At 43.8% G+C, this 22,317-nt stretch overlaps 1 protein-coding gene across 1 annotated transcript; it reads left to right on the forward strand.

Annotated features, from left to right (window-relative positions):
* The first annotated feature begins 828 nt into the window (after positions 1-828).
* On the forward strand, positions 829-20,847 carry LOC118374111 (synaptopodin 2-like protein). The gene is made up of 5 exons (XM_052492536.1): positions 829-1,071; positions 6,577-6,728; positions 8,002-8,226; positions 8,327-8,775; positions 15,737-20,847. Exons 1-5 carry the CDS (start codon positions 970-972, stop codon positions 18,400-18,402), a joined length of 3,594 nt encoding a protein of 1,197 aa, XP_052348496.1. The 5' UTR covers positions 829-969; the 3' UTR covers positions 18,403-20,847.
* Positions 20,848-22,317: the final 1,470 nt, after the last annotated feature.

Here is a 22,317-nt window from a genome sequence, read left to right on the forward strand (position 1 = left end):
GTTAGCTCACTCTGTGAATGTGAATCACAACAAGTAGGCATATGCTCTTAAAAATATCCCTCCCTCCCCCCCTCCCGTCTCTTCTCCTTCTCCCACTCCCTCTCCCCTCCCTCTCCTCTCCTCTCCTCTCCTCTCCTCTCCTCTCCTCTCCTCTCCTCTCCTCTCCTCTCCTCTCCTCTCCTCTCCTCTCCTCTCCTCTCCTCTCCTCCTCCTCTCCTCTCCTCTCCTCTCCTCTCCTCTCCCCCTCCTTCTCCTCTCCCCCCCTCTCCCTCTCCCCCTCCTTCTCCTCACCCCTCCTGCTCCTCTCCTCTCCTCTCCCCTCCTTTCCCACTCCCTCTTCCAACTCTCCTAGCCACCTCCCTCTCCTCTCCTCTCCCTTCTCCTCTCCCTCTCCCCCTCCCCTCCCCTTCCCCCTCCCTCTCCTCTCCTCTCCTCTCTCACTCCCTCTTCCCCTCCTATCCCTCTCCCCCTCCCTTCTCCTCTTGTGGCAGTTTGAGACAAAGCCTTGGAGAGGGCTGGATTGGTGGTCAGGACAGTGTGCGAGGGGGCCAGAGGGTTATTTTGGGAGGATCTATCAGCATCCCTGGCTGGAGCTGCAGAGTGTCATGACACGTGTGGTGGATATAAAACACACACACACACTCTTCTGCCCCCTTCCAGCCGACACAGCATTCCACTATTAGCAAACGGAAACCAGTCCCCCTCCCCATCTCTTTCTCTCTCTCTCTCTCTCTCTCTCTCTCTCTCTCTCTCTCTCTCTCTCTCTCTCTCTCTCTCTCTCTCTCTCTCTACCCCCTTCCCTCTCAAACCCCCCTCTCTCTGGGTGGAGTAAGTGGGCGGGGTCACAGAGGAAGCATGTCAGACCAGTGAGACATACACATACAAATACACAGAGCAGTTGGAAGAAGCAGAGAGACATACACTCCGTGTGCAGTGTGATTCAGCGTGTATGTGTGTTACTGAGTAGTGATGGTAGCAGAGGAGGTGGTGGTCACTCTCTCAGGAGGGGCTCCATGGGGCTTCAGACTGCAAGGAGGAGTAGAGCACCAAACACCACTACAGGTGGCCAAGGTACAACGTGTGTGTGTGTGTGTGTGTGTGTGTGTGTGTGTGTGTGTGTGTGTGTGTGTGTGTGTGTGTGTGTGTGTGTGTGTGTGTGTGTGTGTGTGTGTGTGTGTGTGTGTGTGTGTGTGTGTGCGTGCGTGCGTGCGTGCGTGCGTGCGTGCGTGCGTGTGTGTGTGCGTGCGTGTGTGTGTGTGTAATATAGAGTGGGGTATGGGCAGATCCTGGAGTAACAATTGCAGGAACAGCTGTTGTATATAAATGGTGGTGTGTTCTCTCCATGTTGTATGTTTCTTGGTGTTCATGTGTGTTTCATCTCTGTGTTTTAATGTGTGTGTGTGATAGGAATTATTACAGTATGTTATCTCTCTCAGTGTAGTATACCATTAAGACAAGATAAAACCACTCTAAGAGCAGAGGAATTGACGGCATGCTCTCTAAGTGGACACACACACTCACAGAGACACGTTGGTGTTGACATGGCAGAATGCATTTAATCTAATCAGAAAATATATTGTAGAAATCTGGGCTGCATGTAGGGCTCCCGCGTGGCACAGTGGTCTAAGACACTGTATCTCAGTGCTAGAGGAGTCACTACAGTCCCTGGTTCGATTCCACTCTGTATCACCACCGGCCTTGATTGTAATTCCCATAAGGCGGAGCACAATTGGCCCAGTTTGGCCGGGGTTGGCCATCATCGTAAATAAGAATATGTTCTTAATTAACTGACTTGCCTAGTCAAAAAGGTAAAATAAAAATGTGACCTCTCTCAAATTGGCTTAGTTGTTAACAGGCAATTAACCCACTGTTCCTAGGCTGTCATTGAAAATAAGAATTTGTTCTTAACTGACTTGCCTAGTAAAATAAAGGTACATTTTAAGTACTGGGTTCGATAAATGGATCATTCACAGCTCCAAACCTCAGGGCTGATGGATCAATGCTGTTGGCATCCAGATTATCCTTGCAGCTCAGTTACTTGTGCTGAAGACACCAGGGTGTGGGCTTGATTCCCGGGACCACTTACACATAAAATCATTACATTTTATTTGACATTACATTTCTCTGTAAGTCGCTTTGCAAAAAAGCATCTGCTAAATGGCATATATTATATTATTGCCGAGATACCCGTGAATCTTTTAACCCCTAAACTGCTCTGCAGCTGACACTGAACTACCAGCTTGTCGCATGTGTGCTATTCTATTCTATTCTCTTCTACTATATTATATTTTATTTTATTCTATTCTCTTCTATTCTCTTCTATTTTCTCCTACTATGTTATATTTTCTTCTATTCTCTTCTACTCTCTTCTATTCTATTCTCTTCTATTTTCTCCTACTATATTAGATTTTCTTCTATTCTCTTATATTCTATTCTCTTCTACTATAATATATTTTCTTCTATTCTATTCTATTCCCTTCTATTCTATTCTCTTCTATTTTCTCCTACTATATTAGATTTTCTTCTATTCTATTCTCTTCTATTCTCTTCTGTTTTCTCCTACTATATTAGATTTTCTTCTATTCTCTTCTATTATATTCACTTCTATTCTATTCTCTTCTATTTTCTCCTACTATGTTATATTTTCTTCTATTCTCTTCTACTCTCTTCTATTCTATTATCTTCTATTTTCTCCTACTATATTAGATGTTCTTCTATTCTCTTCTACTATAATATATTTTATTCTATTCTATTCTCTTCTATTTTCTCCTACTATATTAGATTTTCTTCTATTCTCTTCTACTATAATATATTTTCTTCTATTCTATTCTCTTCTATTTTCTCCTACTATATTATATTTTCTTCTATTCTCTTCTATTCTATTCTCTTCTATTTTCACCTACTATATTAGATTTTCTTCTATTCTCTTCTATTTTCTTCTATTCTCTTCTCTTCTCTTCTATTCTATTATAGTCTCTTCTATTCTAATCTATTCTCTTCTCTTCCATTCTATTCTCTTCTCTTCTATTCTATTCTCTTCTATTTTCACCTACTATATTAGATTTTCTTCTATTCTCTTCTATTTTCTTCTATTCTCTTCTCGTCTCTTCTATTCTATTCTATTCTCTTCTATTCTAATCTATTCTCTTCTCTTCTCTTCCATTCTATTCTCTTCTCTTCTATTCTCTTCTATTTTCACCTACTATATTAGATTTTCTTCTATTCTCTTCTATTCTCTTCTTTTCTCTTCTATTCTCTTCTACTCTATTCTCTTCTATTCACTTTTATTATATTCTCTTCTCTTCTATCCTCTTTGATTCTCTTCTCTTCTGTTCTATTATCTTCTACTCTATCCTATCCTCTTCTCTTCTATCCTATTCTCTTCTCTTCTATTCTCTTCTATTATATTCTCTTCTATTCTATTATCTTCTACTCTATCCTCTTCTCTTCTCTTCTGTTCTATTCTCTTCTATTATATTCTCTTCTATTCTATTATCTTCTACTCTATCCTCTTCTCTTCTGTTCTATTCTCTTCTATTCTATTATCTTCTACTCTATCCTCTTCTCTTCTCTTCTGTTCTATTCTCTTCTATTATATTCTCTTCTATTCTATTATCTTCTACTCTATCCTCTTCTCTTCTGTTCTATTCTCTTCTATTCTATTATCTTCTACTCTATCCTCTTCTCTTCTGTTCTATTCTCTTCTATTATATTCTCTTCTATTCTATTATCTTCTACTCTATCCTCTTCTCTTCTCTTCTATTATATTCTCTTCTATTCTATTATCTTCTACTCTATCCTCTTCTCTTCTCTTCTGTTCTATTCTCTTCTATTATATTCTCTTCTATTCTATTATCTTCTACTCTATCCTCTTCTCTTCTGTTCTATTCTCTTCTATTATATTCTCTTCTATTCTATTATCTTCTACTCTATCCTCTTCTCTTCTGTTCTATTCTCTTCTATTATATTCTCTTCTATTCTATTATCTTCTACTCTATCCTCTTCTCTTCTCTTCTATTATATTCTCTTCTATTCTATTATCTTCTACTCTATCCTCTTCTCTTCTCTTCTGTTCTATTCTCTTCTATTATATTCTCTTCTATTCTATTATCTTCTACTCTATCCTCTTCTATTCTCTTCTATTATATTCTCTTCTATTCTATTATCTTCTACTCTATCCTCTTCTCTTCTCTTTTATTATATTCTATTCTATTCTCTTTTATTATATTCTCTTCTATTCTAGTCTCCTATATTCCATTCTCTTCTTTTATATTCTCTTATATTCTATTCTATTCTCTTCACTTCTCTTCTATTCTCTTCTCTTCTATTTTCTTCTCTTATATTATATTCTATTATTTTCTCTTCTACTCTATCCTCTTCGATTCCCTTCCCTTCTCTTCTATTCTCTTCTACTCTATCCTCTTCTATTATATTCTCTTCTACTCTATCCTCTTCTCTTATATTCTCTTCTATTTTCTTCTCTTCTATTATATTATCTCTCTCCTCTACTCTCTCCTCTTCTATTCTCTTCTACTCTAGCCTCTTCTATTCTCTTCTCTTCTACTCTATCATCTTCTCTTCTATTCTCTTCTCTTCTACTCTATCCGCTTCTATTCTCTTCTCTTCTACTCTATCCTCTTCTCTTCTGTTCTATTCTCTTCTATTCTCTTATCTTCTACTCTATCCTCTTCTCTTCTCTTCTACTCTATCCTATTCTCTTCTCTTCTATGCTCTTCTATTCTCTTCTATTCTAGTCTGTTTTATTAGATTATATCCTTTGGTGTTCTCTTCTATTCTAGTCTCTTCTATTCTCTTCTATTCTCTTCTATTCTAGTCTATTTTATTATATTCTCTTCTATTCTTAATGTTAGGGTTAGGACTTGGGTAAGGGCATTGGTAATGCTAAGGTTTAGGGTTAGGGGTTAGGAAAAATAGCATTTTGAATGGGACTGAATTGTGTGTCCCCACAAGGTTAGTTGTAGAAGACCGTGTGTGTGTGTGTGTGTGTGTGTGTGTGTGTGTGTGTGTGTGTGTGTGTGTGTGTGTGTGTGTGTGTGTGTGTGTGTGTGTGTGTGTGTGTGTGTGTGTGTGTGTGTGTGTGTGTGTGTGTGTGTGAGAGAGAGAGAGGCCATTTTTCCATGGCCTGCTCCAGCTCCTCTTAAATGAGCTATTCTCATCCTGCGGACCTCTCTACTCCCAGCTGGGCTTCTCTGAGGCATGTCTGCCCTCCACATAATCACACACACAGTCTCTGGTGCCGACCGGTAGAGGGGAAAAGCGGCGGGTAATGTACATGCTAATGCTAACCAGGCTAATTTGGCCTAACAGGTACATATTACTCACCATATAAAGTGTGTAAAAGGCGATATCCCTGGTTAGCTGCTCTGGCTGTGGGTTTGTCTAGGAATGTGGCTGGTTCTCCAGCTGGGGTTTATTTCGGGGTGTATGGGCAACACATGGTGAATGTGAGGCATGCCCTCTGCACAATGTGTGTATGGGGGGAGGCAGCTGTCAGAAATGATTCTGCTATGTGTCATCTGTCCACTGTTCTTTCTTTCTTTCCCTCACGCTATCTCTTTCTCTCTCCACCTGTATATCTCTGCACCCTCTCTCTCCATCCTGCCTATTTATCTCTCTCTCTCTCCCTTTCTCTCCACCCATACCCTCTCTCTCCCACTTTATATCTCTTCACCTCCCACCCATCTCTCTCTCTCTCTCTCTCTCTCTCTCTCTCTCTCTCTCTCTCTCTCTCTCTCTCTCTCTCTCTCTCTCTCTCTCTCCACCCACCCATCTCTCTCTCTCTCTCTCTCTCTCTCTCTCTCTCTCTCTCTCTCTCTCTCTCTCTCTCTCTCTCTCTCTCTCTCTCTCTCTCTCTCTATCCCACCTATCTCTCTCTCTCTCTATCCCACCTATCTCTCTCTCTCTCTATCCCACCTATCTCTCTCTCTCTCTCTCTCTCTCTCTCTCTCTCTCTCTCTCTCTCTCTCTCTCTCTCTCACTCTATCCCTCTCTCTCTCTCTCTCTCTCTCTCTCTCTCTCTCTCTCTCTCTCTCTCTCTCTCTCTCTCTCTCTCTCTCTCTCTCTCTCTCTCTCTCTCTCTCTCTCTCTCTCTCTCTCTCTCTATCCCACCTATCTCTCATGCTTTCTGACAGATCCATGTATGTATAGGGCTTTGCATACACCCCTCCACCCAACTTCATGACATCATTGCCTAGTTTGTACGGCCCTTCAGACTCCCCCCTCCCCTCCATAGCCCCGGACAGATGATGTCCTCATAACATAAATAGAAACTTGTGCAGGTCTTTCCCTACTGGCACTGACTTTGCTGATAGCTCCTTTATTGAGGGAAAATGTACTTCCTACGACTGTGATATGGTGTTGTCCCACCTCGCTATCTTAAGATGAATGCACCAACTGTAATTTGCTCTGGATAAGTGTCTGTTAAATGACTAAAATGTAAAACATTTAAACCTCAGAAGTGTTCAGCTTTTGTCTCCCCCTAGTGGCTCTATGACACTGCTCCCCACTCTGGGATTCCATGCTGCTGCATTGAGGCTGTGTGTGTGTGTGTTGCAGGTGCGACGGCGCAGTAAGGCGTGCCGGGCCGACCTGAGGGAGGAGGATGAGTTGGTTGCCATCGGCGACCATGTCTGTGCAGAGCTCAACCACGCTCAGGCGATGATGCTCATCGACTCCCATCGACACACCCTCAACCTCAGGGTCAAGAGGTCAGAGCATACAGACATAGACTCAACCTCAGGGTCAAGAGGTCAGAGCATACAGACCTAGACTCAACCTCAGGGTCAAGAGGTCAGAGCATACAGACCTAGACTCAACCTCAGGGTCAAGAGGTCAGAGCATACAGACATAGACTCAACCTCAGGGTCAAGAGGTCAGAGCATACAGACCTAGACTCAACCTCAGGGTCAAGAGGTCAGAGCATACAGACCTAGACTCAACCTCAGGGTCAAGAGGTCAGAGCATACAGACATAGACTCAACCTCAGGGTCAAGAGGTCAGAGCATACAGACCTAGACTCAACCTCAGGGTCAAGAGGTCAGAGCATACAGACATAGACTCAACCTCAGGGTCAAGAGGTCAGATCATACGGACATACACACCATTGCAATTCTACACAATGTCCTGCAATGTCCTGCAATCCTACACATTTTGCCATGTCTTATGCCTTGTTCTTATGTCATCTGAGTAAATCAAACAATAAAACAAACTCAACGGAGGCCCAAAGCCATGACATTTTTACAATGTTTGATTCTCCCTGACTGTCTAGTTTTTAGTGATTGTTAGTTTCTCCATTATAATTTCTACATACTTTACATCTGGTTTAAGTCTTTTTAGTTTACACTGAAAACGTTTTACCATCCGGCAAATTACCCCCCACCTCCCCCATCCAAAACGTTTTACCATCCGCAAATTACACCCCCCACCTCCCCCATCCAAAACGTTTTACCATCCGGTAAATTACCCCTCACCTCCCCCCATCCAAATCGTTTTACCATCCGGTAAATTACCCCCCCACCTCCCCCCATCCAAAACGTTTTACCATCCGGCAAATTACACCCCCCACCTCCCCCCATCCAAAACGTTTTACCATCCGGCAAATTACCCCCCACCCCCCCACCTCCCCCATCCAAAACGTTTTACCATCCGGCAAATTACACCCCCACCTCCCCCATCCAAAACGTTTTACAATCCGGCAAATTACCCCCCCACCCCCCCACCTCCCCCATCCAAAACGTTTCACCATCCGGCAAATTACCCCCCACCTCCCCCATCCAAAACGTTTATTTTCTTTTTCCACCTCAGTAGTGGCGGAGGAGGGTTTTTCAGTGGCGGCCACGATTTAGACCCGGCGGTGCGCCACTGCTAAATGCATATAGGGGATACACTGTACACATACACTAGACCTATACAAGTAGACCGTAGAATAAGCAACGCAGACACACACACAGCCTGGCTATCTCGTTCTCTTTCTGCCTCCAGGTCTGGGTTCCACTCTGTGGTCCTGCCGGGTCGGATACACACAGCCACACACACTGACGGGCCTGCCTGCTTCACCCTCACCTCCCCCCCTGACAGTGAGGCCTATTATGGAGAGACGGACAGCGATGCGGACACACACCCACACCGCCGCCAGCGACACACTCCTCCGGGTGCGCGCTCTCCCGGTCGCCAGCAGGAGGAGGAGGAGACTTCAGAGATAAGCGGGTATGAGACAAGAACAAAACAGAATCATCCCCAACCTTGTTGGTTTGTAAGATGACATCACCATGACCCGCCCAATCCCTCTCTCTCTCTCTCTCTTAAGGTATGAGAGCGCTCCAGATGGGGGGGTTTCACTGCAGGAGACCTGGGAGCAACTACCCACACTGGGAAATGGGGGGATCAAACAGTGGGAGCAACCAACGGGATCAGGAACAGGGGGGTTTCAACCTGGAGTACCACGCAGGGAGGTGGTCTACCAACCCCAAACCCAACCCCCGCAGGCCCGGCCAGAGTGGACCCATCCAGCCCGGCCCATCCTACACCATGCGCAGGGGGAGCCGGTGGTGGGAGGAGAGGTGGAGGGAGACAGTGGGTTCCAGGAGGCAGGGGGGGGTGTGGTTCTGGCCTGCTCACCCCTGGTGTCTCCAGAGCGGGCTAGAGGAGCCATGATGCTGGGCACCAGCTCTCAGATGGTTCCCATGGTGGGTGTCCAGCTGACCCCACTCAGTGATGAACTGTCTGCTACGTACAAGGAAAAGGCCCGGCAAGCCAGTGAGTACACTATACCAGATACCCTGCACACTATACACACTATAGCCTACATGTGAACTCTTCAGCTGCTCTGCAACGCCTGTGGGAATGTCTGTGAGTGTCTGTGAGTGTATGGGAGTAAATGTGTCTGGTTAAGGGCTTGTAAGTAAAGCATTTCACGGTAAAGTCTACACTTGTTGTATTCAGCGCATGTGGCAAATAAAGTTTGATTTGATTTGAGAGAGGGGGATATTTCCTGTTGCTGTCTATCTCATGAATCAAAGCGTCCCTCTCCTATTTCTGTCTCTCCTGTCAGTATTCTAAGCCCTGGTCTCATCCAGAAGATTTATGGTGGGACAGCTAGCATTCCCCTCTGGCCTTGACGGACACAGGGACACAACTGACCTCACATTTAGTGATCCCCACAGCTGAATATGCCATGGCTGATGGCTGATGGGAGGAGAGGGGTTTGGGGGGGGGCAGCAAACCTGATCAATTATTCCCTATTTATTTGAAAATCAGGTTTCAACTCCATGTCAAAAATGGCATTCTTCCCATGCAGCTAGACATAGGTATCTGACCTGCTTAGATGACTACATGAACCTATTAACTCATGAATGATGTAACTTTCCTCACAGCTGTCTACCTCATTCTGAACTATAGCAGCTGATGGTGCTCCCTGGCACGGTGTTATCCTGCTGAGCTAAAGCCTTGGCATAAGCTTCAGGAGCTGATGCAAGTCTTCAGGTTTCAGGCAAGGTTACATCTTGGACAGAGAGACAATAGTGACAGTGAGAACTGGCCTTACTCACATCACACACACACAGGTACACACACACACACACATACGCAGGCACTCATGCACACACGCACGCACACACACACACACACACACACACACACACACACACACACACACACACACACACACACACACACACACACACACACACACACACACACACACACACACACACACACACACACACACACACACACACACACACACACACACACACACACACAGCTTTGGAGCATTTACAAGGTTGTTGTATGGAAATATTTTGCAGATCTGAGTGGGTGAAGGACGGGGGAGAACCCCATGGACAGTGTGTGTGTGTGTGTGTGTGTGTGTGTGTGTGTGTGTGTGTGTGTGTGTGTGTGTGTGTGTGTGTGTGTGTGTGTGTGTGTGTGTGCCCAGACATCTGTCAGACAGACAGGAATAGGGGATGACATCATGTGTTGGTTTGGGATAGAAGAAGAGAGAGAGAATGAGAGAGTGACACAAAAGAGGAGAGTGGGGGGATGGGAAGGAAGGAGAGAGAGGAGAGGAGAGAGAGATAGGAGAGAGAGAGATAGGAGAGAGAGTTGTTATCCTACCTAGAATACAACTGGTCACTTTCCACCTACCTGAGAATGTGTGTGTGAGGGTTAGAGAACACACACACTTGGAGACATGAGGAACTTCACATCTTCAACGGGTTCGGACCCTGATGAACACTCCGTTATTCACACCATCTACGCTGGTAAGTCACACACACACACACACACACACACACACACACACACACACACACACACACACACACACACACACACACACACACACACACACACACACACACACACACACACACACACACACACACACACACACACACACACACACACACACACACACACACACACACACACACACACACACACACACACACACACTGGAGGTGCTGAAGGTGTGGTAAGATACTGTTACTGGACAGGAGGTGTTTTCTGCTGATGGTTCTGGTTGTTTTTAGTGAGAAATGAAATCTGTTTGGTGATGGTGGGTAATATTGATGGTGGGTAATATTGATGGTGGGTAATATTGATGGTGAGTAATATTGATGGTGAGTAATATTGATGGTGAGTAATATTGATGGTGGGTAATATTGATGGTGAGTAATATTGATGGTGAGTAATATTGATGGTGGGTAATATTGATGGTGGGTAATATTGATGGTGAGTAATATTGATGGTGAGTAATATTGCTGGTGGGTAATATTGATGGTGAGTAATATTGATGGTGAATAATATTGATGGTGAGTAATATTGATGGTGAGTAATATTGATGGTGGGTAATATTGCTGGTGGGTAATATTGCTGGTGGGTAATATTGATGGTGGGTAATATTGATGGTTGGGTAATATTGCTGGTTGGGTAATATTGATGGTGGGTAATATTGATGGTGGGTAATATTGATGGTTGGGTAATTTTGCTGGTTGGGTAATATTGATGGTGGGTAATATTGATGGTGGGTAATATTGATGGTTGGGTAATATTGCTGGTTGGGTAATATTGATGGTGGGTAATATTGATGGTGGGTAATATTGCTGGTGGGTAATATTGATGGTTGGGTAATATTGATGGTTGGGTAATATTGATGGTGGGTAATATTGATGGTGGGTAATATTGCTGGTGGGTAATATTGATGGTTGGGTAATATTGATGGTTGGGTAATATTGATGGTGGGTAATATTGATGGTGGGTAATATTGCTGGTGGGTAATATTGATGGTTGGGTAATATTGATGGTTGGGTAATATTGATGGTGGGTAATATTAATGGTTGGGTAATATTGATGGTGAGTAATATTGATGGTTGGGTAATATTGATGGTTGGGTAATATTGATGGTGGGTAATATTGATGGTTGGGTAATATTGCTGGTTGGGTAATATTGATGGTTGGGTAATATTGATGGTGGGTAATATTGATGGTGGGTAATATTGATGGTTGGGTAATATTGATGGTTGGGTAATATTGATGGTTGGGTAATATTGATGGTGGGTAATATTGATGGTGGGTAATATTGATGGTTGGGTAATATTGATGGTTGGGTAATATTGCTGGTGGGTAATATTAATGGTTGGGTAATATTGATGGTGAGTAATATTGATGTTTGGGTAATATTGATGGTTGGGTAATATTGATGGTGGGTAATATTGATGGTGGGTAATATTGATGGTTGGGTAATATTGATGGTGGGTAATATTGATGGTTGGGTAATATTGATGGTTGGGTAATATTGCTGGTGGGTAATATTAATGGTTGGGTAATATTGATGGTTGGGTAATATTGATGGTGGGTAATATTGATGGTGGGTAATATTGCTGGTGGGTAATATTAATGGTTGGATAATATTGATGGTTGGGTAATATTGCTGGTGGGTAATATTGATGGTGAGTAATATTGATGGTGAATAATATTGATGGTGAGTAATATTGATGGTGAGTAATATTGATGGTGGGTAATATTGCTGGTGGGTAATATTGCTGGTGGGTAATATTGCTGGTGGGTAATATTGATGGTTGGGTAATATTGATGGTGGGTAATATTGCTGGTTGGGTAATATTGCTGGTTGGGTAATATTGATGGTTGGGTAATATTGCTGGTGGGTAATATTGATGGTGGGTAATATTGATGGTGGATAATATTGCTGGTGGGTAATATTGATGGTTGGGTAATATTGATGGTTGGGTAATATTGCTGGTGGGTAATATTGATGGTTGGGTAATATTGCTGGTTGGGTAATATTAATGGTTGGGTAATATTGATGGTGAGTAATATTGATGGTTGGGTAATATTGATGGTTGGGTAATATTGATGGTTGGGTAATATTGATGGTTGGGTAATATTGCTGGTTGGGTAATATTGCTGGTGGGTAATATTGCTGGTTGGGTAATATTGCTGGTTGGGTAATATTAATGGTTGGGTAATATTGCTGGTGGGTAATATTGATGGTGGGTAATATTGATGGTGGGTAATATTGCTGGTGGGTAATATTGATGGTTGGGTAATATTGCTGGTTGGGTAATATTGATGGTGGGTAATATTAATGGTTGGGTAATATTGCTGGTGGGTAATATTGATGGTGGGTAATATTGCTGGTGGGTAATATTGATGGTGGGTAATATTGCTGGTTGGGTAATATTGCTGGTTGGGTAATATTAATGGTTGGGTAATATTGCTGGTGGGTAATATTGATGGTGGGTAATATTGATGGTGGGTAATATTGCTGGTGGGTAATATTGATGGTGGGTAATATTGATGGTGAGTAATATTGCTGGTGGGTAATATTGATGGTGGGTAATATTGATGGTGGGTAATATTGATGGTGGGTAATATTGATGGTGGGTAATATTGATGGTGAGTAATATTGATGGTGGGTAATATTGATGGTGGGTAATATTGATGGTGGGTAATATTGATGGTGGGTAATATTGATGGTGAGTAATATTGATGGTGGGTAATATTGATGGTGAGTAATATTGATGGTGAGTAATATTGCTGGTGGGTAATATTGATGGTGGGTAATATTGATGGTGAGTAATATTGATGGTGAGTAATATTGATGGTGGGTAATATTGATGGTGGGTAATATTGATGGTGAGTAATATTGATGGTGAGTAATATTGATGGTGGGTAATATTGATGGTGAGTAATATTGATGGTGAGTAATATTGCTGGTGGGTAATATTGATGGTGAGTAATATTGATGGTGGGTAATATTGCTGGTGGGTAATATTGATGGTGAGTAATATTGATGGTGGGTAATATTGATGGTGGGTAATATTGATGGTGAGTAATATTGATGGTGAGTAATATTGATGGTGGGTAATATTGATGGTGGGTAATATTGATGGTGAGTAATATTGATGGTGAGTAATATTGATGGTGGGTAATATTGATGGTGAGTAATATTGATGGTGAGTAATATTGATGGTGGGTAATATTGATGGTGAGTAATATTGATGGTGGGTAATATTGATGGTGGGTAATATTGATGGTGAGTAATATTGATGGTGGGTAATATTGATGGTGGGTAATATTGATGGTGAGTAATATTGATGGTGGGTAATATTGATGGTGGGTAATATTGATGGTGAGTAATATTGATGGTGAGTAATATTGATGGTGGGTAATATTGATGGTGGGTAATATTGATGGTGGGTAATATTGATGGTGAGTAATATTGCTGGTGGGTAATATTGATGGTGGGTAATATTGATGGTGGGTAATATTGATGGTGGGTAATATTGATGGTGGGTAATATTGATGGTGGGTAATATTGATGGTGAGTAATATTGATGGTGGGTAATATTGATGGTGGGTAATATTGATGGTGAGTAATATTGATGGTGAGTAATATTGATGGTGAGTAATATTGATGGTGGGTAATATTGATGGTGGGTAATATTGATGTGAGTAATATTGATGGTGGGTAATATTGATGGTGAGTAATATTGATGGTGAGTAATATTGATGGTGAGTAATATTGATGGTGGGTAATATTGATGGTGGGTAATATTGATGGTGGGTAATATTGATGGTGGGTAATATTGATGGTGAGTAATATTGCTGGTGGGTAATATTGATGGTGAGTAATATTGATGGTGGGTAATATTGATGGTGAGTAATATTGATGGTGGGTAATATTGATGGTGGGTAATATTGATGGTGGGTAATATTGATGGTGGGTAATATTGATGGTGAGTAATATTGATGGTGGGTAATATTGATGGTGGGTAATATTGATGTGAGTAATATTGATGGTGGGTAATATTGATGGTGAGTAATATTGATGGTGAGTAATATTGATGGTGGGTAATATTGATGGTGAGTAATATTGATGGTGGGTAATATTGATGGTGGGTAATATTGATGTGAGTAATATTGATGGTGGGTAATATTGATGGTGAGTAATATTGATGGTGAGTAATATTGATGGTGAGTAATATTGATGGTGGGTAATATTGATGGTGGGTAATATTGATGGTGGGTAATATTGATGGTGGGTAATATTGATGGTGGGTAATATTGATGGTGGGTAATATTGATGGTGAGTAATATTGATGGTGGGTAATATTGATGGTGGGTAATATTGATGGTGGGTAATATTGATGGTGGGTAATATTGATGGTGGGTAATATTGATGGTGGGTAATATTGATGGTGGGTAATATTGATGGTTAGTAATATTGCTGGTTGCTGCTGGTCGACTCTGTCTTTGTGTTTCTGCCAGTCAAGGCTGCTGTGTGTCTCTCCTGCACTGTATATTTTTTCTGTTACTGATGTCGCCTAATCTGTGGTTGGATAAGAGAAACCTGGACTGATTCCTCTCTTCAGATACAGTAGATGCGTTATGAGCTGTGAGGTTTCAGTTAGACTGTGATTCCTGTCACTGTTTGAGTAGATGCACCAGCCTCATAGACACCTCACCTTATCCCCTGATCCCTTCACTGGTGTATGTGTGTGTGTGTGTGTGTGTGTGTGTGTGTGTGTGTGTGTGTGTGTGTGTGTGTGTGTGTGTGTGTGTGTGTGTGTGTGTGTGTGTGTGTGTGTGTGTGTGTGTGTGTGTGTGTGTGTGTGTGTGTGTGTGTGGCTGTTAGTCATACTAACAGTATTTGTGTGAGGCTATTTCTGAGGGCTGAGTTCATTTATAAAACGGCTGAAATATCTTCATCTCATACACCAAATACATACACTGATATGGAGACAGACAGACAGACAGACAGACAGACAGACAGACAGACAGGCAGACAGGCAGACAGGCAGGCAGGCAGGCAGGCAGGCAGACAGCAGACAGACAGACAGAGACAGACAGACAGACAGACAGACAGACAGACAGACAGACAGACAGACAGACAGACATACTATCTGGGTGCTGCTCAACTGGAGAGTATGGGGAAATCAGAGCTTTGAGCCCCCAGCACACTCTCCTGTCTGTCAGGGTTGAGCCCTGCCCTCACTGGCTGATGGTGTCACCCATCATGGTGTCATCATGGATTTGAGTGACATTCCAGATGCTGTCAATCACTCCCAAACAGGCTTTTATGTTTCTAACCAGAATTTTCTTATTCATTACAGTTACTTATGTAATCCTCTGTTCTCTCGTTCTCTCTCCCCCACTTCTCCCCCTTCCTCCCGTCCCTCCCTCTGTCTACCAGAGCTGCAGAGAGGAGAGAGTGTGGTAGACAGGCAGGTGAAAGAGGCTCGTACTAAATGTCGTTCAATCGCCTCCCTGCTCACCGACGCTCCAAACTCCAACTCCAAAGGAGTTCTCATGTTCAAGAAGAGACGCCAGCGTGCCAAGAAGTTCACCCTCACCTGTTTTGGCCGCGCGGAGGGGGAGGTGGGTGCTGAGACTGGGGGAGAGACGGAGGGGGAGGTGGGTCCTGAGACTGGGGGAGAGACGGAGGGAGAGGAGGAGGAGGGGAGTTCCTTCCCCTCTGGTTCAGAGGTGGATGAAGAGGGCTTTGCTGGAACCTTTGACCCCACCTGGGACAGCGAATACCTGGACATGCTGGATAGGAGGAGTTCTGCCTGCCCCTCCACCTATAACTCAAGGCCCCAAACACCAACTAATCAGAGCTCAGGGTTAGATTCCTTGGCCTATCAGAGCCCAGAGATGAACATGTCATTCAATCAGGGGTCTGAGATGAATGCCCCAGCCTATCAGAGCCCCGGGCTGGACTACATAGCCTATCAGGGGAAAGAGACAAAGCAGTATGAGCAGCAAAGGAAATTGGCCACTCCTGTCACCTACAACTCTGCCCCTAACACCTCCCTGACTGCAAGTTTGTCCAATGGGGGCTCAGCAGGGATGAGTCAGGCCAGTGTGGTTCTGACTTCCCCCTCTCACACCCCTATCCCCCCCCAGCCTGACCTAAACACTAACCCTAACCCGCCTGGGGGAATCCATAACCGCACGGCACGCCCCTTCACCTCAGGCCTCGCCCCATCTCGCCCCCCTGCCAGCCCTGTCATCTTCCGACCCGTCCAGCCCACTCCTGGCTTAACAATAGTTTCCAAACCCACTGCTGAGGTATCCATGGTAACCATCGCCCCCCCTCGCCCTTCAGGGGCGCCCGAGGCCAGGAGAGCGGTCTCCAGTACCTCCCTCTACATCCCCCCTAGACCTACTGAATCCATCCTCTCTCCTCCTCCTCTTGTTCTCTCTCCTCCATCCTCTCATACCTGCACTCCCTCTCAGCCTTTCTCTTCTCCCTCAGTCCATACTGCCACCTTCTCTCCTTCTTCTGACTGCTGTTCTCCTTCTCATTATCCTCCTCAACCCACCCAACACTTCTGCTCCTTGACTGCTCCTCAACCATTCTCTCCTCCTCCTGCCCCCATTCAACACTTCTCTACTCCTAGTCAACCTTTCTCCCCTCCTCCTCCTCATGCCCCAGTCTATCCATCCTCTGCCATGGCTGCCCAGCCCTTCTCTCCTCCTTCTTCTAATCAACCGTTCTCTCCATCCTCTGCCACACCTTACATTCCCTCCCTTGCTCAGACCCAACCCCCTCCTCCCTTGACCTTCAACTCCTATGTCTCTATGACAAACCCTGCCATGGTGACCCCCTCCACTGCCCAGACCCCTGCCTCTGATTCATTGTCGTCCCGTGAGCAGCGTATTGCCGTCCCCGCCTCCAGAACAGGCATTCTCGCGGAGGCGCGTCGTCGCAGCAACAAGAAGCCTATGTTCCGTCCTTCTGTGGAGAACAAGAAGGACGTATCTCCCAACCCGGCCCTGCTGGAGCTGCTCCAAAACCCAGATGCACCGACCAGGATAGGCCCAGGCCCCATGGGGCCTAATGGAGGAGTTAGTGGGGAGGCTGGAGGTGAGTCAGGCCCTGAAGAGGACTGGTTGAAGCTGGGGGCTGAGGCCTGTAACTTCATGCAGGCACAGAGAGGCTCCAAGCCCCCTCCTGTGGCCCCTAAACCCCAGCCTCCTCCACAGGTACCCCAGCTAGCAGGGAAGGGGGGTCAGCTGTTCGCCCGTAGGCAGAGCAGGATGGATCGCTATGTGGTGGAGACCCCCTCCTCACCCCAACCCAGTCCCGGCCACCCCCGACAGCCCTCTCCCACACCCTCCCTCCCCTCTCAATTCAAATACTCCTCCAGCTGCAGAGCCCCCCCTCCCATCAGCTACAACCCCCTCCTCTCCCCCTCCTGCCCTCCCCAGGCCCAGCGTCAGAGGGCGGGAGTAGTAGGACAGGGTGGGGGTTCAGCGGGGCACAAAGCCGCCCCTGGGGGTCAGAAGGCTCAAGGCATCAAGGCTCTGGACTTCATGAGTCACCAGCCCTATCAGCTAAACTCCTCCCTCTTCAGCTACGGGGGCGGGACTCCCCAGGGCCAAAACAAGATGCCACGTGTGTATGAGGTCAAACGTTTCTCCACACCACCTCCCACAGGCCCCGCCCCTACTGTCATCATCCCACGGTCAGCGACCACACTAGGAGAACCGATGTGGAGGTCTGATGTCATTTCTCTTCCCCCAACAGCCACTTCCTGCTACCAATCACTCTCTACCCCCTACCAACCTCAGCCCCAGTGGGTCCCTCCTACTCCAGCCCCCACAGGCCCCCTCCCGCAGCTCCCAAGCTTCTCCTCCGTCCATGTCCCTAACCCTAACCCCTACCCCTCACAGGCCCACGCCCCCCAACAAGGTAACAGTCAGTTTAAGAGTGCCCCTGATCTGAGCCCTTTGGCCCACACCCCACCTCGCCCCGCCTCCACGCAGCCCTCCAGAGTGCCTCGCCCCAAATTCAGCACCTCTAACCTGGGTCTGCAACCTAGCGTCTGGCGCCCCGGATCCACCATGACCTAAGACAACACACTATAGACTGGCTCTGGAGAAATCCCAGCTTGCAAATTAGGTTCCTTGGAAGTTGTGTGAACGTATGTTTTTGGTTTACCATTGGTTCTGGGAACGAAGCCATAAGTTACCCAGACCGGTAAAACTGAACGTTTTTTAAACATTCTGATAACGGAAGTAAACATTTAGCCTGTTCTGGGAAGGTACGCTTTTAGTTTGCAGGGAGGTTTTGAGAACATTTCATTCTGGTTCCCTAGACAGTTTTCCTAGGAGGTTTTTTTATCGTTCTTAGAACAGAAATGATGGGTTATTTGAAGGTAATTAAATAAAGTTTTGAGAACATTATCTAAACGTTGTGAATGTTTTAAACTAAATGTAAAGGTTATTTCGAAATGATGGAATAACTTCCTTAACATTTTCACTGAATGTTTCAATAAGACCAATAACACTGTGAGAATAGTTCGTTAAGAACTCCAAGCACAGATAAGACAAATGGAAATGTATTTGCTAAGGCATTAATCACGCAAACACATGCATTTTTTTTTATTGTGGCACGGTGTCAGTGAGATTCAAACCTACGATCTTCTGTTCTCTATCTATGAAATTAGTCTACTGCGCCACCAGGATGGAGCTAGCATGTTTTTTTTTTAACTTGTTTTAAAAAAACTCATGTTCATTGTAGTCTACACAAACAGACACATTTCAAAGAAAACAAACATTAATTCAAGTGTAGCCAATTACCGGGCACACGGCTAACACACCTGAGGAGAGAGAGAGTTGTCGCGGAATGCATTTGTTTTAAAACGTTATTAATGTTTTCTTGTGGTTTTTAGCAAACGTTTTCTTAATGTTCTGAGAACATGACTTTAAATAGAACCATGAGCAAACCTTCAGACGACGTTATGCTGAAGTACTAAAAATCCCGCAGAAGAATATTGTTTCTTAACTTTAAATAGAACCATGAGGAAACCTGTAGGAAACATTATTCTGAAATATTGAAATTCTTGCAGAAGAACGTTGTTACTAAACGTTCTCTGAACTATTTGAAAACGTTCCCAGTTGGAGAGCGTTCCTAGAACATTACCAAAAGTGTCATTAAATGTAACCATGGTTCAACTTTTAGAAAACATTTATTTAAAGTAACGAAATACCAAGAAAATAACGTTATTTCGTCAAGTTCCTTAAATCTGCTCGGAATGTTCCAAAGCCAAGCACCTATCCTGCACCATTCCCAGAATGTTGTGGGAATGTTGTATGCAAAATAACCATAGGACAACTATGATCTCACGTTTTGGACTGACAAACTATTGGTCTTCATCAGTCCAAAAGAGATGTTAGTATTGTGCATTGCATAATTTACCTAAGAATGAAAATCATAAGTCTATCCACTCACCTGTTTGAATACTTTGAAGTGTCTTTTATCTGGGGTTTTCTTGATCACATTCTTTATTTTATTGACTTCCTGTTTGGACATCATTGTAGCTCTTGGTTCACACTAGCCTTGTCATCACCATTCCTTCTTCTGATAATTTGACCTCCTCTGCTTCGCCTGATAAAAAATATTATTTGATGTGTAGTTGATATAGAATATAGTTGATATGTATGAATATACAAACATGAATGTAAAATAAGTATTTTATGACGCGATCTAAAATGTCAGACAAAGAGAGCGAGAAACATGGATAGGGAGAGAAAATGGGACTTGATATGTAGTTTAATAAAAGAAAATTGAATGTGTTGGGAACGACAGAATAATGGTTGAAAATAAAGAAGGATAAACAGATAAAGGTGAGGATGTGCTAAAGAGAGATCGAGCAGAGGAGAGATGGATCAGAGGAGAGGTGGATGAGAGGAGAGATGGATGAGAGGAGAGATGGATGAGAGGAGAGAAGCTAGAACATCCGTCCTAAGACAAACTGTAGGCTAATGCTGACTTGTAAAAGAATGGACGACATGCCTGCTGTGTGCTTCCACTGTGACTTTAGCTAAGGGGCCTAATACAGTCTCGGGGAGTGCAGGAGACCGGGGTTCAACATCCAGTTGGTCACATGAAGGCCTGAATCTGAACCAAAGAGCTGACTCTATAGGAGAACAATACTGTACTCATCTATGAAGCTACCAGCACGCAGTGCCAACCTCTCCTTTGTCATGTTATTTTTGTCATGATTATTGTGAGTATATTATTATTATTATGAAAATTATGAAATAGCCTGTGTTTTTCTTTCTTGCTTCATATAAATGTGTCAGTGCATTGCACAGTAGTACACTCTGTATCAGGATGTGTTTATTTGGTGCTTTTTCCTTGGCCTTTTCCACTTCTTTATTGTGATAAGAAAGGGAGGGGAGGGAAAGGAAGGGAGGAGATAGCAGGGAGGTTTAGTCTGATTGATGTGAGAGCTGAGCTGTTCAGTTGGTGTTCTGTAGTTCAGAGAAATAAAAAACAGATGTGAAACTCTCCAGCCGCCTGTCTGTCTGTCTGTCTGTCTGTCTGTCTGTCTGTCTGTCTGTCTGTCTGTCTGTCTGTCTGTCTGTCTGTCTGTCTGTCTGTCTGTCCTTTCTGTCCTGTCTGTCTGTCTGTCCTGTCTGTCCTTTCTGTCCTGTCTGTCTCTGCCCATGTCTTCAGCATCATGCCCACCTCCAATAGGACTGGGTAAGAGAGACGAGGTAGGTAGGAGTTATATTATAATCATCATCTGGGACAGTTCCTACCGTCATCCACAAGGTGATGATGTTGCTTCGTTATTACAGTGAGCTCAGTCGCAGTCTCATCATAGATGGATCGCTTACAGAAAAAGCACATGAGTTTCACATGTGAAGTGTTCCAAAAACACGTGTTCATGTGAAAAAAAAGTGACATTTCATGTGAAATAGTGTGTTTTTTCTCTAAGGGATGAATATATCATCAAACAAACCCTTTCACTAAGGGATGAATATATCATCAAACAAACCCTTTCACTAAGGGATGAATATATCATCAAACAAACCCTTTCACTAAGGGATGAATATATCATCAAACAAACCCTTTCACTAAGGGATGAATATATCATCAAACAAACCCTTTCACTAAGGGATGAATATATCATCAAACAAACCCTTTCACTAAGGGATGAATATATCATCAAACAAACCCTTTCACTAAGGGATGAATATATCATCAAACAAACCCTTTCACTAAGGGATGAATATATCATCAAACAAACCCTTTCACTAAGGGATGAATATATCATCAAACAAACCCTTTCACTAAGGGATGAATATATCATCAAACAAACCCTTTCACTAAGGGATGAATATATCATCAAACAAACCCTTTCACTAAGGGATGAATATATCATCAAACAAACCCTTTCACTAAGGGATGAATATATCATCAAACAAACCCTTTCACTAAGGGATGAATATATCATCAAACAAACCCTTTCACTAAGGGATGAATATATCATCAAACAAACCCTTTCACTAAGGGATGAATATATCATCAAACAAACCCTTTCACTAAGGGATGAATATATCATCAAACAAACCCTTTCACTAAGGGATGAATATATCATCAAACAAACCCTTTCACTAAGGGATGAATATATCATCAAACAAACCCTTTCACTAAGGGATGAATATATCATCAAACAAACCCTTTCACTAAGGGAAGGTTGCTCGCTGCCTTCGTGGGTGTTTTATTATCATCTCTATGTTGAAGACAGTTCCTGTAAACGGTGTTCTAAATTCCTTGACCATGTTCTGTCAGTCACCATCCCAGAGCTGTGAAACCCGACCTAGCCCATGCTGAATCGCTATCTTTAGCCTCATCCGATCCCAGGGTGAGGTGAGGGCTGTGTGTCAGGGTTCTTCTGCTGCAAAGCAAAATGGCTGTTGTCACATGACTCAGGTGAGTGGTCACCCAAACAATGTCAAGTATGTTGTGTCTGA

The sequence above is a fragment of the Oncorhynchus keta genome, chromosome 3 (genome assembly GCF_023373465.1).
Source record: "Oncorhynchus keta strain PuntledgeMale-10-30-2019 chromosome 3, Oket_V2, whole genome shotgun sequence".
Classification (NCBI taxonomy): domain Eukaryota; kingdom Metazoa; phylum Chordata; class Actinopteri; order Salmoniformes; family Salmonidae; genus Oncorhynchus; species Oncorhynchus keta.